The 16,171-nt window shown below is 42.3% G+C and overlaps 1 protein-coding gene across 4 annotated transcripts in view; it reads left to right on the top strand.

The window, feature by feature from the left end:
• GOLGA3 (golgin A3) overlaps positions 1 to 16,171 on the top strand; it is a 113,601-nt gene that overhangs the window by 15,407 nt on the left and 82,023 nt on the right. For 3 of the 4 annotated variants that reach the window (XM_033954751.1, XM_033954752.1, XM_033954753.1), the window contains exon 3: positions 6,216 to 6,482. In XM_033954751.1, coding sequence (XP_033810642.1) covers positions 6,216 to 6,482 — 267 coding nt within the window. The remainder of the gene's footprint in view (positions 1 to 6,215; positions 6,483 to 16,171) is intronic. The other variant, XM_033954754.1, reaches the window with a different exon arrangement.

Genomic DNA, 16,171 nt, shown 5'->3' with positions numbered 1-16,171 from the left:
ATGTACCATATTATGATATATAGTAAACTTATTTTATACTTATATATTTTTGTCCTGATTTTAAAGTACAGGTAAATATTAGTTTCCTTAGATTACTCCTGAATCTGTCACCTTTTAACCTCAATACAAATGTTATTCAAGCCAAAGTATAACTAATACAATTTTGTACAGTTTTCCCCTCCCCTAAAAAAACCCACAAACTACCCCCAATTACCCAATCCTCTTTATCCCCTTTTGAGAAAAGATGAACTATCATCACTGAAAGTAGTTAGCCAGGTTAAATAAACAGCGAAACCCCACCATAAAGAAGGTGTAAGCAAAACAGTCAAAGAGATTGTATAATAAGGAAAAAATAACCTATGCCACATAGGTATTTAAATGTTTCTATCATATATCTCCTCTCCCGCCTTTCCTCCAAAGTATACATATTGAGATCTTTAAGTCTGTCTCCGTTTGTCTTATGATGTAGACCATCAGCCATTTTAGTTGCCTTCCTCAGGTCTGACTCCATCCTGTTAATATCTTTTTGAAGGTGTGGTCTCCAGAATTTGTACATACCGTATTTTCACGCATATAACGCGCGCGTTATACACGATTTTACAAACCGAGTATAACCATGCGCGTTATATTCGTGAGCGCGTTATCCCCTTTTTTTTTACATAGTTCCCCCCCCACGACGTCCGATTCACCCCGCAGGACCGCTCACACCCCCACAGCCTCCCCACCCCCTCCCATCATGTAGAAGCTGCCTACCATCGTCCTGCTGCTTCCTCTGCCGGCGGTCCTGCCCCTTCTCTTAGCCCTGCGTCTACGCTGCTTCCTCTTCCTGCGGTCTCGTCCTTTCTCTGACGTCAGAGGACCGCCGGCAGAGGAAGCAGCAGGACGACGGTAGGCAGCTTCTACATGATTGGGGGGGTGGGGAGGCTGTGGGGGTGCGAGCGGTCCTTCGGGGTGGGGGTGCGGGTGCGAGCGCGAGCGGTCCTTCGGGGTTGGGGTGCGAGTGGTCCTGCGGGGGGGAGGGGTGAATCGGACGTCGGGGGGGGCATCGGGCTTTCAGGGTGGGGACAGGACTTCAAGGGGGAGAGGAGAGTCGGGGCGGGCTAAAGGAGAGTCGGGCTGGCCAGAGGAGAGTCGGGGCAGGCTAAAGGAGAGTCGGGCTGGCCAGAGGAGAGTCGGGGCGGGCGAAAGGAGAGTCGGGCAGCGACGGGAGAGTCGGGGCGGCATGCGCGGTATAAGGGTGTGCGCGGTATATAAAAATTTATTTACATAAATTACACTTTCCCGCGCGCTATACCCGTGTGCACGTTTTACACGGGTGCGCGGTATATGAGTAAAAATACGGTAATATTCTAAATGAGGTCTCACCAGAATCTTATACAGGGGCATCAATATCTCCTTTTTTCTTACTGGCCATTCCTCTCTCTATGCACCCAAGCATCTTTCTAGCTTTCGCTGTCACCTTTTCAACCTGTTTGGCCATCTTAAGATCATCACATACTATCACACCCAAGTCCTGCTCCTCTTTTGTTCACAAAAGATCTTCACACCTTAAACTGTACCTTTCCCTCAGTTTTTTGCAGCCGAAATGCATGGCCTTGCATTTCTTAGCATTAAATCTTCCTTAGTGCCAGCAACAGATGAATCCAGAGTCTAGTGGGATAGTGCACATCTACCAGCAGGTGGAGATAGAGAACTGATTTGCAGGTGCTCCTCATGGATGGAATGTCTCCTGGATAATTAGTATGCTCAATCTCCAGCAGGTGAATGGATGCCATTCCTCTAATTCCTGGTGTCTTTGACTAGAAGAGCTCTATTCTCCTGTTGCTTGTTCTTCAGTGGAGTTTAGGGGTGTCTGGCTGAGCAGTGCTGACTTTAGGGGTTACACCTGGGCCCCCCCCCAGGTCCCTTCCCCTCCCCATTGATTGAGGGGTTTGTTTGGTCTCAGTTTCTTTTTTCCCATAAAAAAAAGGAGATCAATTTTGGCATGGCAGTTTCTAAGCTGTTATTGCCAGAGAGGCTGAAATTGCCAGCGGTGACAGGAGCTGCTGTCCGGGTCCACGTAAATGGAGTGTTCCCCTTTAAGAAATTAATTTTGGTTCGGAGTTATTTTTTAGCTGCGTTGGGGTGTTTGCATATACGTATGGCAAGCGAGGTAGTTAAACGGTGTTTGCGCTGTGGGAAGCAACGAACACCATTGGGAACGTGTGCAACTGGTTGTTTCAACGGTTCTGTTGAAGAGTCCATCATGGTGCCAGAGGATCCGTTTTCCTGCGCGAATGCCACATGTTCGCGCTCCTCTCTCAGTGGCACCTTTGAATTTACAGGCCTCTTTGCCGGTTGATGAGATTCCTGATGCTGCAGCCGCGATTTCGGCTAGTTAAGGAGCGGATGCGCGGAAGGAAGCATCAGACACGGAGGTCATGCAGTCTGGGGCTCTAGCTTTGCCCTTATCCCCAGAGTACATGCTGTTATTGCACAAGGCCTTTTTGATGCAGAGTGCAAAGCCTAGTCAGCCCGGGGGCACTTCATTGGAATGATTAAGAAGGGGATCACAAACAGATCGGAGAAGGTTATCATGCTGCTGTACCGGGCCATGGTAAACCCTCATCTGGAATACTGCGTCCAGCACTGGTTGCCGTACATGAAGAAGGACACAGTACTACTTGAAAAGGTCCAGAAGAGAGCAACTAAAATGGTTAAGGGGCTGGAGGAGTTGCCGTACAGTGAGAGATTAGAGAAACTGGGCCTCTTCTCCCTTGAAAAGAGGAGACTGAGAGGGGACATGACCGAAACATTCAAGATACTGAAGGGACTAGACTTAGTAGATAAAGACAGGTTGTTCACCCTCTCCAAGGTAGAGAGAAGGAGAGGGCACTCTCTAAAGTTAAAAGGGATAGATTCCGTACAAACGTAAGGAAGTTCTTCTTCACCCAGAGAGTGGTAGAAAACTGGAACACTCTTCCGGAGGCTGTTATAGGGGAAAACACCCTCTAGGGATTCAAGACAAAGTTAGACAAGTTCCTGCAGAACCAGAACGTACACAGGTAAGGCTAGTCTCAGTTAGGGCACTGGTCTTTGACCTAAGGGCCGCCGTGTGAGCGGACTGCTGTGCATGATGGACCATTGATCTGACCCAGCAGCGGCAATTCTTATGTTCTTATGAGTCTCTGCTCAGGTCTCTGCTGACAAGTCTCAGGGTGGCTCCGGGTTGGGTCAGAAGGGGGCTAAGCAGGGTGTTGTCCACAGCTGGGGAAGACCTGCACTTAGACCCAGATCTCTCTCTCCCTCTCCCTCCCAGGGTCCTCGAGTAAGGTTGATTTGCAAGATTTGGATTTGGGGGGATGTTCTGGTGGGGAACCGGATGATCCCATGGCGCTTCACTAATTCCATATGGAGGAACTGATGACTTTTAGTTCTAAAGCATTACAGTGCCTCAATATATTGCACACAATCATCTACAGAAGCCAACCCCCTCATGGTTGGCACAAGAAAACCCCCCAAGACTTTTCCAGTCCATGAAGCCATACAGGAGCTCATTGACCTAATGAGAATTGACCTTCTGGAAACATACCTGCTAAAAAACGCTGAAACAGAGTAATTTTCAGGATTTTTTGAAAAACTTAAAAAGATAGGATCTTGTTTGAGAAGGTAGGTCGTTCCAAATTGCTGTTAATAAATAGGGGAAGGAATGAACAGTTTTACTGATAGATCTGGCACCTTTTCTAGTGGAAAAAGAAAGTTTAAATACATGGATAGTTCTGTAACTTGAGGATCTCAGAGAATTTAAAGCTAGAGGGACCAACGAATCAAAGATACCATATAAGATTTTAGAAAACCTATGCAGGCACATTTAAAAGATTATTCTCGATGAGTTTCAAATAGCGGTGGTTAATGCTGTTTTAAATGCTGAATGCTGCCACCAAAATTGTGCTCAGATATTCAATGCTGAGCTATGTTTGAGTGCAGGCATTAAATATCTGGATGTGTGTAACCAAATAAGTGCTGATATTCACCCCTTAACTGATTAAGTTAACTTTGATCTTTCCCCGAAACCCTCCTCCATCCTACCTTCTCATCTCCTCCCTCCAAAATCCATCATTCTACTTACTTCTCATTTTTAGGGAATAATCACAGAACACCTTCACCCTTAAATACCCCTGCTTGTCTTTTCCCTTTTCCACTTTATACTATTTTGCTTTTATTCCTACAACCCATCCTCATGGTAAGAAAAATACACTTAAACAAACCCCCTATTTCCATCTCACATCTGATACAGTGAAATGTAACAAATACCCCCTGCTAGCATTCAATAAAGCTTAAAATTTCAACAAAGAAACTATTACTCTTTGAGATACTGGACTCTTGCCCAGAATTTTACCAGCGATTAATTACATAACTGCTTCAAGCCTCAAATCAATCGATGCTTACTATGTTTGACTTCTGTCCAGAATATTACCAGTTATTAACATCATAACCGCTTCAGCGCTCAAGTCAAACAATTTTGGTATGCAGTCTTTTGGCTCACAATTATCTCAATGAGTCGCCCATAAATATATGCCCTCTTTCTGAACAAGCCTCTTTGAATGTCCAGAGATTTTTCAAGTATAGCTTACATTTACTACTACAGTATTCAAATGGTTCTGACTTCACTGCGCAGTCATGTCATAATTAGATCCAGTGCCTTATGCTTGGTTCTAATACACTATTCTCTCAGGCAGCTCTCTCCCTCTCTGTCTCTTGTGTCTCTCTCTGTCTCTTGCGTCTCTTTCTCTCTCTTGTGTCTCTTTCTCTTTCTTTCTCTCTCTCTCTGTCTCTTTCTCTTTCTTTCTCTCTCTCTGTCTCTTTCTCTTTCTCTCTCTCTCTGTATCTCCTGTCCACCTCTCCAACAGTGTTGCCTGAGTGTTGCCTTGGTGAATCACTCTTAAACACTAGATGAGTGCTTTGGCATGTATTTTTATTGTTGTGTTATCTTTCTTGCAGTAAGCCTGAGCACTTGACTAAACAAACCTCTTAAGTTTGTTTTTTTTTTTTAAATCTGTGTGTATTATAATGAGGGAATGGGGCTTGTATATTGCTTTTTTTGTGGTTACACAAATCTATTGTCATTTGTGTTACTGTTTCTCTATATCTAAAATTAGTTAAAGTAAAAGAATTTGAAGTCTCATGTGATACCTTGGGTTTGGTGGGGAGAGGAAAAGATGTGGTGTGCTTTGATATAAATATTTTCTCTTCCAAAATTAAGCTGGAAGACAAAATTTTTCTTTTAAAAAAATGATAAAATTCTGTTCTCTGGCTAATAAGCTGTGGCCATATACACTTCCATATTCTGATAGTCTGGAGACCTCTGCAGGGGCTGGGAGACAGTACAACAGTACAACAGTGTCTCTCAAAGTGTGTTCCATGGCACAATGTTGTACCCCAAAGAGATTTCAGGTGTGCCACAAGAGATTCCAGAATTTTACTTTATTTTAAAGAATTCCCTTCATAAATATACACTAGAATAGATAACATGTAAGTCGCATATGCGAGAGTCTGTCAATGTTATGAGCGTTTGTGTGCATAAGGATACAACCACTCAGACAAGCATCATTCTTTGATGTGATTGGTCCTTGAAACCTAATGGCAAATATTTTTATTGTTTATGCAGTAGTTATCCTAACTGGAGCAACAAAGCAATCAAGGCTTTATTACTGTTTGGATCTTCTTATCTTTGCAAACTTGGATTTTCAGCTCTGATAGAAATTAAATCGAAAAAAAGAGAACGACTGCAGATGATGGATGATGAAATGCATGTTTGTTTGTTAACTATCGAGCCACATTTTTAGTTAATTTGCACTCAAAAACAAGAACATCCATTTCATTGATTAGCAATGCTGTTCGATCTGCTTTTGTTTCACCGTTATTACAATTACCCAGCTTGAAGAACTGTAAATAAATAACTCTTTAATTTAATTTTTTGTTGGTTTTGCAATTTTATAGTTTAAATTATAATGTGCCACGAAAAACCTTTGCTCAGTTTATTGTGTCAAAACTAAAAAACGTTTGAGAGACACTGCCTTACAGCATCAGCTCCACTGACTTGTGTCTGGTACTTTCCCTTTTCAGGTTCCATAGTGTGTCTGCATACACAAATTTGGGAAGTTATTGTTTTCTATAGGTTCTTTTGCTTCAGTTAAAGCTTGTCGTAATCTATCATTGCTTCATTCCTTTTCCAGGTATGAGTTTTGACAAAGTGCCAAGCAGGGAAGAGCACTTGAAGCTGATGACTCAAGGGGACTGCTGCCAGAATGGCCCCATGTTCCAGTACCCACACTCTCTTGCGACTCCCGAGTCTTCGTGCAGCCCAGAGCCATCTCCAGGTGTGCCTGGTTTCCATGCCACCTTAACAGCGTCTCAGGGATCTAGCGCTGAAAGCGTAGTTTGTAGAAAAGAAGCTTTGCAGTCTCTCAAACTAAGCCTTCATATGCAAGAAACTGAATTATGTAAGCATAAGAGAGCCCCTTCTTTCTGCTTGTTATTTTTCTTTTGCCATTTTAAATCATTTTAACCATTTTCTCTCCAGTCTGTAATAGCCGAGATTAAGTCTTGCCCATCCATAAACACACAATATACCTGCGTACTTTCAGGACCTAGCTACCAATATCTAAACACAACGCAGATTTGAAAACTTTACCAGTGCAAAATGGAAAGGCCAGACAATTAATATTATCTGGCTAGCCTAGTGAGTGTCATGTTCCAGGGAGGAGAATCTAAAAGTGGGATAGAAACACATTTCCTTAGGAATCTGACTTGTAGGACTGTGCGTCTCTACTTTACTTGGAATGCAATTAGTATTTGTTTATATCCAGCTTCAGTCTTTCCCATGTTGATATCTTACCCTCTAGATGGCATGCCTTGTTAGCATTGGCACACTTGGCAGGTATGAAGGCTGGAAGGAAGTTTCTTCTGAGTGGTTGCTTTATTGTCACTGAACCCCATAATGCTGTTTAGATCATCTGAGGACCACAGTGCATTAAAATCTACTGGCCTTCTGGCTTGTTGTGATTTCTGAACCTGCTCCATTCCAAATGGTAGCTTTCGTCTTGTGCTAAACATTGCAGTACAGTGAATTCTATGAATTAATTTATAGTCTAGCCTTCACAAAACAGGCTCAGCTGTAGACATTTTGTTTATAACATCTATTTCTTGTTCAACAGGACTGGTAGTCTTGACCATTGGGTTATACCCTCATTAGTTGCGTGGATTGTAGAGAGCCTACTGTTTGTAACATAACATAGTAAATGACAAGCAGGTAAAGTCCTGAATGATCCATCTAGTCTGCATGCATACTTTAAAATTCATGATATATATTAAATTGCTTAGGTTCCAACTAGAGAATGACACAGTCCATGGTAAGCCGCAGGTAACCTGAAAGGGTGGGGGGAAAAACAGTGTTCACTGTGGCTACAGAGTCAATGCCATTCACCACACCATGGAGCGGTGAATGGCCTTGATTCCTCAGATAAGTGAGGGAACGCGCGTGGTAACCGATCGCACTCCCTCCCTCCTTACTAATGATCACTGCTGCCGCCGCCCGATCGCCACCACATCCAAGCATCTCCCTTCCTCCTTACTAATGATTGCTGCTGCCCGATCACTGCCGCCCCATCCGAGCATCTCTGATGCAACTGGAAGTTGCATTAGAGACTACCTTTCCTGCAGCCACACGCAACTTCAACACTCCGGCTGCTCGTAGGGAGGAAATTTAGAAATCACCCGCCAGAAGGGGAAAGGAAGGAGAAGGGATGAAAGGTGGGGTGGAGAGGAACAGACGCTAAAGGGAACTGGGGAAGGTGGGAGTAGGGAGGAACAAACGCTGAAGGGAACTGGGGAGGGGAGGGAAGGTGGGGTGGGGTGGAGAGGAATAGTCACTGAAGGGAAATGGGGGAGAGTGGGGAGAAGACGCTGAAGGGAAATGGAGAAGAGAGAGATTCCAGACTATGGGGGGAGCGGAGGGAAGAAAATGGGTGCCAGACCAATGGGGAGGGGTGGAGGGATAGATGGAAGGGAGAGGCACAGTACAGAACATATGGAAGAGACAGAGAAGACAGATAGTGGATGGAAGGAAATGAATGAGGAGAAGATGAGGAAAGCAGAAATCAGACAACAAAGGTAGAAAAAAATTTCTATTTATTTTCTTTTTTTTGCTTTAGGATAAAGTAGTATATTAGTTGTGTTGATAAAAACATTTATAAACAAAGCCCTGCCAGCTGAACATCTCTTTCTCTAGTTCAGCAGCCAGAACTTTGATTTATAAAATGATAACTGTACAGAATATTGTTTCTTTTTATATTTTAATAAAATAAGTTCAGGGACCCCCCCCCCCTTCACCCAGTATCTAGTGATAGCGGGAAAATTACTCCTGCTATTTCTACTGAATATGTGGTCCCTTCTGTGCAAATAAGTAAATTAGTCTTTACTGATATACCTAAATCACCTGAATTTTCAGGTGTTGCAGAGGATCAACCACTAGCAGTGGAAAAACAAGATATTACCCTCAAAGATTTGTGGTTAGGTATTTCTAGAGTTGAAGGGTTTCTCAGAGAATCAATGAAACAAACTTTGGATTATTCACAATCTGTGTCTCAAAAGTTTCTGAATGTGGACTCCAATTTGAGTTGTTTGGATAAAAGATTAAGTGTGATAGAAACTCAAAGTAATACAATGCAAGCTGTCTCAGTGTCTGCTGTTAAGGATTCTACCCTGTTACATTCTAAAATGGAAATGTTGGAAAATATGAATAGAGTGAGGAATCTCCGCTTGGTTAATTTCCCAGTGACTCACTTATTATCCCCTGAAATTCTGTTAAGAAAATTTTTTAAAGAGATACTGGGATATCTCAATGGCCACGAATTTGGTCTTGGAGAATAAAATCAACAATGTCGGCATCTATGAGACAAACATGGTTGTTTTTGTTGCATAGAGTGTTTTGGACCCCAGTTCGTTTACAGAAAGTAGATAATTCTAGGTCTAATAGATGTTGGCATTGTAAGAAAGAAGCAGGGACTTTAGATCATTTAATTTTTTTCTGTCCTTGTATAAATGCATTCTGGAAGTCAATCTGGCCCCAAATTAATTTGTTATTAGAAATCATGTTGCCCTGTCTTACGATATTGACTACAAAATAGAGAGATAACTTTCTTTGTAATCTGTGACGATATTGACAATATATTCATATATTCACAGCTATATTCCTATTAGAAATTATTCCATTTATAATTGTGCAAAATACATTATTTAAATCATTTGTGAAGTGCTCAGACCAAGAAACCCATATAATAGTGATGTCACTACAATGAGGTTTTCAAGGGGACCATCATCGCCTCCACAAGTCCCCGGCCCTCCCTATATATATTTATATTAAAGCGTATCTAACAGCTATCTGGTAAGTATATCCAGCTTGTTGTACTTATCTTAATTAGGGAGTATTGTTGATCTTAACTCTCATTGGTGACTTGTGAAAATAAAAATGTAAGTGCTTCAGTAAAATCCTGAATGTTTTTTTCTTTCTTATCTGATTAAGTTCCCGTCCCTCCGACCCGGATTTCGTCTCTTCGTCAGGGAGGGACACTATGAAGAAATCAAACAAACAAACAGTGTGTGTGAACTCAGCTATACACGTTAAATAATTGTTACTTAAAATCTAAACACTATTGAGTTCATAAAAGGTCCTTAGATCAAGATCTTATAAACCTTAAATTCAAATATTACCTGGTGCTAGTGGTGAAGGCTCACTGAATACAGGAACAGGCAAAGTGGACGGGCCAAATGAACCTCTCTGGTGGAAACGCGGTATATATAGTGGCTAACCGGAACTGTTAATGAACTCGACAGCCGGAAGTAAGCACACCATCAAATGGTTACTCTCAAAAACTATATTGCTAACCATTCAATATCTAAATTTAAACCCATTGGTTCCAAAGTGTGCCAGTTGTATATCAGACGTTGTTCTTTTTGAATTAAGAATCTTGATATATCACCCTCGTTTTTACGTGTTTGTATTAAAACTGTATATTTCAGATCTTTTAATGTATGTGACTTACGATACAATCTTATTTGGCACTTCAATGAGATATAAAAGTCAAATTTCAGGAGCTAATAATAAGCTATTATTAATATTAACAGGAGTTGCCATTCAGCACATAACTAGGAATTGGAAGGATTATACAAGTCTGAATTTTACGTTCTAGTGGAATACAGTGTGTTATATATATAGAATGGAGAAAGCTCTTGCATTACAGAATGGGAATTATAATAATTTTAAAAAGATATGGGGGCCATTAATGGAATATTCAAATGATTTGGCACCTTTACAAGATTGAATGAATATCTAAGGAAAAAAATAGAATATGAATGTGATTGTAGTATAGAAATGGGATGGGAAGGGAGGGGGATGGGATATTTTATAATTTGATAAGATATATGGTTAAGAATGTACAAGTGATTGTGTATAATATATTGTATAAAATTGTAAACTTGTTGATTGATGCAAAATTGAATAAAGAAGTTTTTTTTAAAAAAAAGAGATACTGGGATTACCCAATGCGGAGACTTTTCCAATTAATAATTATTATTATATTCCGCAAAAGAAAATACAATCCGAACAGGAGGAGGACCATCTGGTCACTAATGGAATAAATTTGACAGAATTTTTGGAAGATAGTCAAGATGTGATTCAGAGTAGGTCCACTATAGTAATAACATGCATGAGTGAGATAGATAAAATGTTAATAATGAAACTTTACTTTAAAAATAGGTTGACAAAATTCTGTGGAGATTTGGTTAGGATTTTTCCCGATGTTTCAAGAGCTACGCAACTAAGAAGGAAGGAATTTTTGATATTAAGAGCAAGAGTTTTAGCTTTTGAGGCATCATTTTATCTAAAATTTCCATGCAAATGTCTTGTCCAACTACAAGATATTGAATATGTATTTTGGGATCCCATTCAATTACAACAATTTTTATTGGCTCGAGAACAGAAATGAGGATGTTGGTTTAATATTTCCCTATTGAGAAAATTGGAGGATGTTAGAGTCCCAATTAATAGGGAATGGTTAAGATTCAAATGAATCAAGAACCAATTCTTAGTTTTCTTTGTATCTTATGTTAGTTGATATAGTGGTATGGCTCCCCAGTCTTGTGGGCTTGAAAAGGAATTTTGTATTATATGTATAATTATTGTAAAACTTTGTGTAAGAATCCTTTTTCTTTGGTATCATTTGATATTATAAATTGTTAAATTTGTATAAATTTAAAAAAAAAAAAAAGTTCAGTATAAAACTATTCGAGGCTTGTGTGGATGGGATCAGATGGTTTGTGGGGACGGGGACGGGACGGGGACTGAGCTCACGGGGACGGGAACAAAGTTTTTCCCCGTGTCATTCTCTAGTTCCAACTATTGTACTATTAGATAGATTTCTCAAACCGCACTCCTTGACTGTAAAACTGTAACCCCATGTGATGTATATTGTAACCCTTCGACTTTAACACTGTGAATGCTAACCCATTCTGAGCTCTTTGGGGAGGATGAGATATAAAACTAAATAAATAACTCACTCCAGCCTAACTAAACCATGTTTTCATGCTCTTATCTCCTATCACTCTGGGATGAGCTCCACCCCCTCAGTCTTACTTTCTACAAGTGAGAAGTAGTGAGCCTGTCTGTTCTGCTTCAGTTTAATCTTTACTATTTTCAGGTTTTTTGTTATCTGGTTTGGAGGCTTTCAGTGCTGCAGAGGATCCTGGTCACCCCAGGGCATCTCTGACACCGAGAAGATACAGACTCTCAGGGCTGAGGTCTGTAGCCCACAGGCACGTGCCTCACGTGATTCCTTTGTGCCCAATCTGCAGCAGTAGGTCTCGGAGCTCGGGGTCCATACCCTAGGGAACAATCTTGCCCCAGGTTCGTCCACAGTGGACTTGAGCGCAGACTGATCAAGTCCTGTGGCGGTTTATCCAGGACCGGGGCTGACTGCATTCTCCCCCTACAACATTACACAGCTCAGGTGGGGGGGTCTGATGGTCCAGTTCCACATGGTAAAATGGACGGCAGACTGAAGAAACAGGCTATCTGTTAGACTCCAGGTTTGTCTGAGGCAGAAATCTTCTCTCACCTCTGATCTGAGGTTTCCCTATGCAGCTTCAGCACAGCGAGCAATGCAACCTATGGGAAAAAAATCAAGGAGGAGTCCTTTTTTTAAACGTCATTTTTGAAGGTTTCTGAGGTTAGGAATCGGGTCCCCCAGTTCCCCAAACCCCTTCCCTGCATTTTTTTGAGTTTATATTTTTTCTCCACGGGCCGTTTTAGGTGCCAGAATTGCTAATTTGGCGGCTTTCTTGGATTTCCCAATTTTATTTAAAAACATAAAAATATAAGAATAGCTTTACTGGGTCAGACCAATGGTCTGTCTAGCCCAGTAGCCCATCCTCTTGGTGGCCAATCCAGGTCACTAGTACCTGGCAAACCCTCACCCCAAAGTAGCAGTATTCAATTACCTTCATCTGCCACCCCTTATTTTTGACAGAAGACAGTATAGATGGACTCCTTGGGTGGAGATACTTCGGATTCATGTCAGATTTGCGGTGAATGCCTATCTGAAGGGGGCCATTCATTTGCCATGCGGCACACAAAGGGGGGTCAGGAGCTTCAGGCTTTGCCTCCCCTTCTACTTCTGGTGGCTTAGGTGCTCAATTGGAGTGTTTTCTGGGCCAGAAATTCCAGCAGGAGCCGGAAAATGTGGACTTGGCCTCCAAGGCGAAGTGTAACTGCTTGCTGGTAGACAAATGCCAGAAGCCAGTGCAAGAGACCCTGTCAGGACCCTCTGGACAAACTGGGCATTGGTTCATTCCAAATTCATATTAATGATGTATGAAGCCTTTTTAGGTTTCAAAAGCTGTCTTAACCCCCAGGGTTGGGGGGGGGGAGGCATGGTGGAGGTTGTGCCAGGATTTTTAGCAAAAGACACTAGGTCCACTCCAAGGAGCCATGTAGATTTTACGGGGACCCAAAGGTTAGAGTCCATACCATTAATTTCCTCTGCTCTGTGAGATTCAGCATCCCAGATGGGAGGGGCTGACCATGATCTGAATCACTACCAGGAACTATCTCTATCAAATCTGTCCCACTACACATGGAAACTAAAATTAAACTACTTGGCGTTATCATTGATAGAGATCTCTCTTTTCACGAACATATCAGTTCCGTAGTAAAAGTCTGCTTCTATAAACTTCGCATCATCAGATCATTAATATCCATTCTAAATACTGACTCTATTACTATATTAACCCACTCTTTAGTAATTTCTCACTTAGACTACTGCAACTCGCTCCTCAATGGCCTTCCACAAAAAGAATTACGACGCCTTCAACTGATACAAAATACCGCAATAAAACTTATCTATAAAAAAACCAAATACGATCATGTCACTCCTCTCTTAAAGGAAGCCCACTGGCTTCCAATTTCTTATCGTATCACTTACAAAATTATTCTACTCACTTTCAAAATCAAACTCTTACATCAACCTACATTCCTCGATAAACTTCTTATTCCTCAAAGTTCCACTCGTACATTAAGATCATCTGACCAAAAACTTCTCTATATTCCATCTCTTAAAGATTTTTATTATACTCGCAAAACAAACTTCGCTATAACAGCCCCTACCTTATGGAACTCACTTCCACAATACCTCCGCGACGAACAACAACTAGTCAAATTCAAGATCAATCTAAAGACTTTCTTATTTCGAGATGCTTTTAATCAAACCTAAAAGCATCTTCTCTCTCTTCCTTCGGTCAGCAAACTTCCATTATCTTAATATTCCCCTCCCTTTTGTTCAATCCTCCCCCCCACTCTCTCCTTTTCATCTATACAATGTAACTTTTTCCCCTTCCGCTGTTACTGCCCTCACACTCCAGTTCGTCAAGTCTTTGTCATTTATGTTTAACTTAAGACATCTTTTTGCACATACTGCTACTTTTAATGCTTTTTTTTTTTTATAATTTTATTGTAAACCGGCCAGACAATTGTTTGATGGTCGGGATATTAAAAACCAATAAACTTGGAAACTTGGAATCAAGGATAGCCCTGAATCTCGGAAAGGATCTGAGGATACAAAGGTTATTCAGACCCTCTGACTTGAAAGGTTTGATTGTGGAGGTACTCCAGGAACTACAGTTGGAGCTGCATCAAGCCTCCATGGCTCAGTGCTCACTCATGAGCAGCACCAAAGAACAGAATGCCTGTTTTTCCCTCACATCCAGAGATTACTAAAATGTTAACAGATCACTGGAATGTTCCCGAGGGGCCCTTAGGGGTAGCTAAATCCATGGCTAAGCTCTACCCATTGGATACTGAGTTTCAGCAGTGATTTGCTACACCTAAAGTGGATTCACTGGTAGTGCAGGTTACGAAGTGAACTTTATTCTCTAATGAAGGGGGTATAGTCCTCAGGGATGTATAGGACCACAGAATAGACTTTGTCCTAAAAAGAAAATTTGAGGCTGCTGTGCTGGAACTGATCCAATTAGGCTATTCTTATGTTCTTATATTGCCTATGCATGTCACTCTCGATTAAGCCAGTCTCCAGATCCGGACAGCAATGCTAACCCCAACTTTCTCTTGGAGAGGGGTTGATTATGTTGTGAATGCTCTGAATGACCTTTTCAGTGTCCTGAGCAAGGCCTTGGCTTACACCATCTCCACCTGCAGGATTCTCTGGATCAGGCAAAGGATGGGAGACTCAGCTTCCAAGGCGACCCTGCACAAATTCCCCTTTAAAGGACAGTTGCTCTTTGGCAAGGGCCTGGACAATTTAATGACTAGTATGTTGGATTGTAAGCTGAAATTCTTACCATATAGCAGACTCCAGAATATGAGGAGGAGGGGGGGTCTGGTAGAGGAAATTTTGTGGCTCCCATCAGTTTCGTCAGTATTTGGGAGTGTCCTCCAATCAGAGGACATTCCAAGGCCAGAGACAAAGGTTGGAGAGCACCAGGCATCTCCAAAAATCCATATCCCATTCCTCTGCAACTTTAAAGAAACAGCAATGACACTAGGATAGCAGCTGTTCCCCTGACGATAGAGTACTGGTAGGCTTAGACACAGATCTCTTCAGATCAGTGGGTCTTGGAGATCATTCAAGAGGGGTGTACAAGTGGTTCAGCCCATACAGACCTAGTCAACTTCAGGAAGAGTCAGTTGATCCGACTCAGTCCCTGGAATACCTGGGAATCTGTTTGGAGACTTCACAGAATAAGGTCTTCCTCCCAGAAGCATGCAAAATGAAGCTCGTGAGGCAAATTCAGGAGATCTGCAGCCTGTGAGCTCCCACAGCTTGGCAGTATCTTCAACTGCTGGGATCCATGGTAACCACAATAGATATTCCCTGGGCAAGAGCGCACTTGCTCCCACTTTAGGATTCACTCTTTTCTGGGTGGTCTCTGCAAACGGACACCCTGGACCTCCTGCTGCCATGGTCAGGCAAGGCATGGAATAGCCTGGACTGGTGGCTGGAGCCACAGTCCTTGAACAGAGGAATACTGCTACACATCTCCCAGTGGACAGTCCTGACAATGGATGCCAGTCTATTTGGCTAGGGTGCTCTCATTGTGAGGGACTTCTGCTGCAAGGACAGTAGTCCCCATCTTAGAGGAAGTGCTCGATCAACTGCTTGGAGCTGAGAGTGATACAGTTAGCCCTGTGAGTCCTGGGAAGCACCCTAGAAGGAAGGGCAGTCCGAGTCTTCTCAGACAACATAACCTATGCTTATGTAACGTAACATAGCCTATGTAAACAGACAAGGAGGCAACAGGAGTGTACCAGAAGCTCATCTCTTGGCCATCTCAGTGGCTCACGTAGCTGAAGTGAAGAGTGTACAGGTGGACTTCCTAAGTTGGCAGATCTTGGATCCCGGGGAGTCGTCTGTATCTTGGAGGGCCTTCGACTGCATAGTCAGGCACTGAGGTCGTCTGAAGTTCAACCTCATGGCCTTGGCATTCAACAAAAAGGCAATTCTCTTCTTCAGCCGAAGGTAAGATCCCAGAAACGCCAGGCTGGGCACTCTAGTCTAAGCCTGTCCTCCGGAGGAGCTCCTATTTGTGTTTCCCTCGTGACCAATGATGGGCAGAGTGCTTC

Source organism: Geotrypetes seraphini, chromosome 8 (assembly GCF_902459505.1).
Source record: "Geotrypetes seraphini chromosome 8, aGeoSer1.1, whole genome shotgun sequence".
NCBI lineage: Eukaryota > Metazoa > Chordata > Amphibia > Gymnophiona > Dermophiidae > Geotrypetes > Geotrypetes seraphini.
The sequence above is the reverse complement of the archived record's forward strand: the minus strand, read 5'-3'. Positions and strand labels throughout refer to the sequence as shown.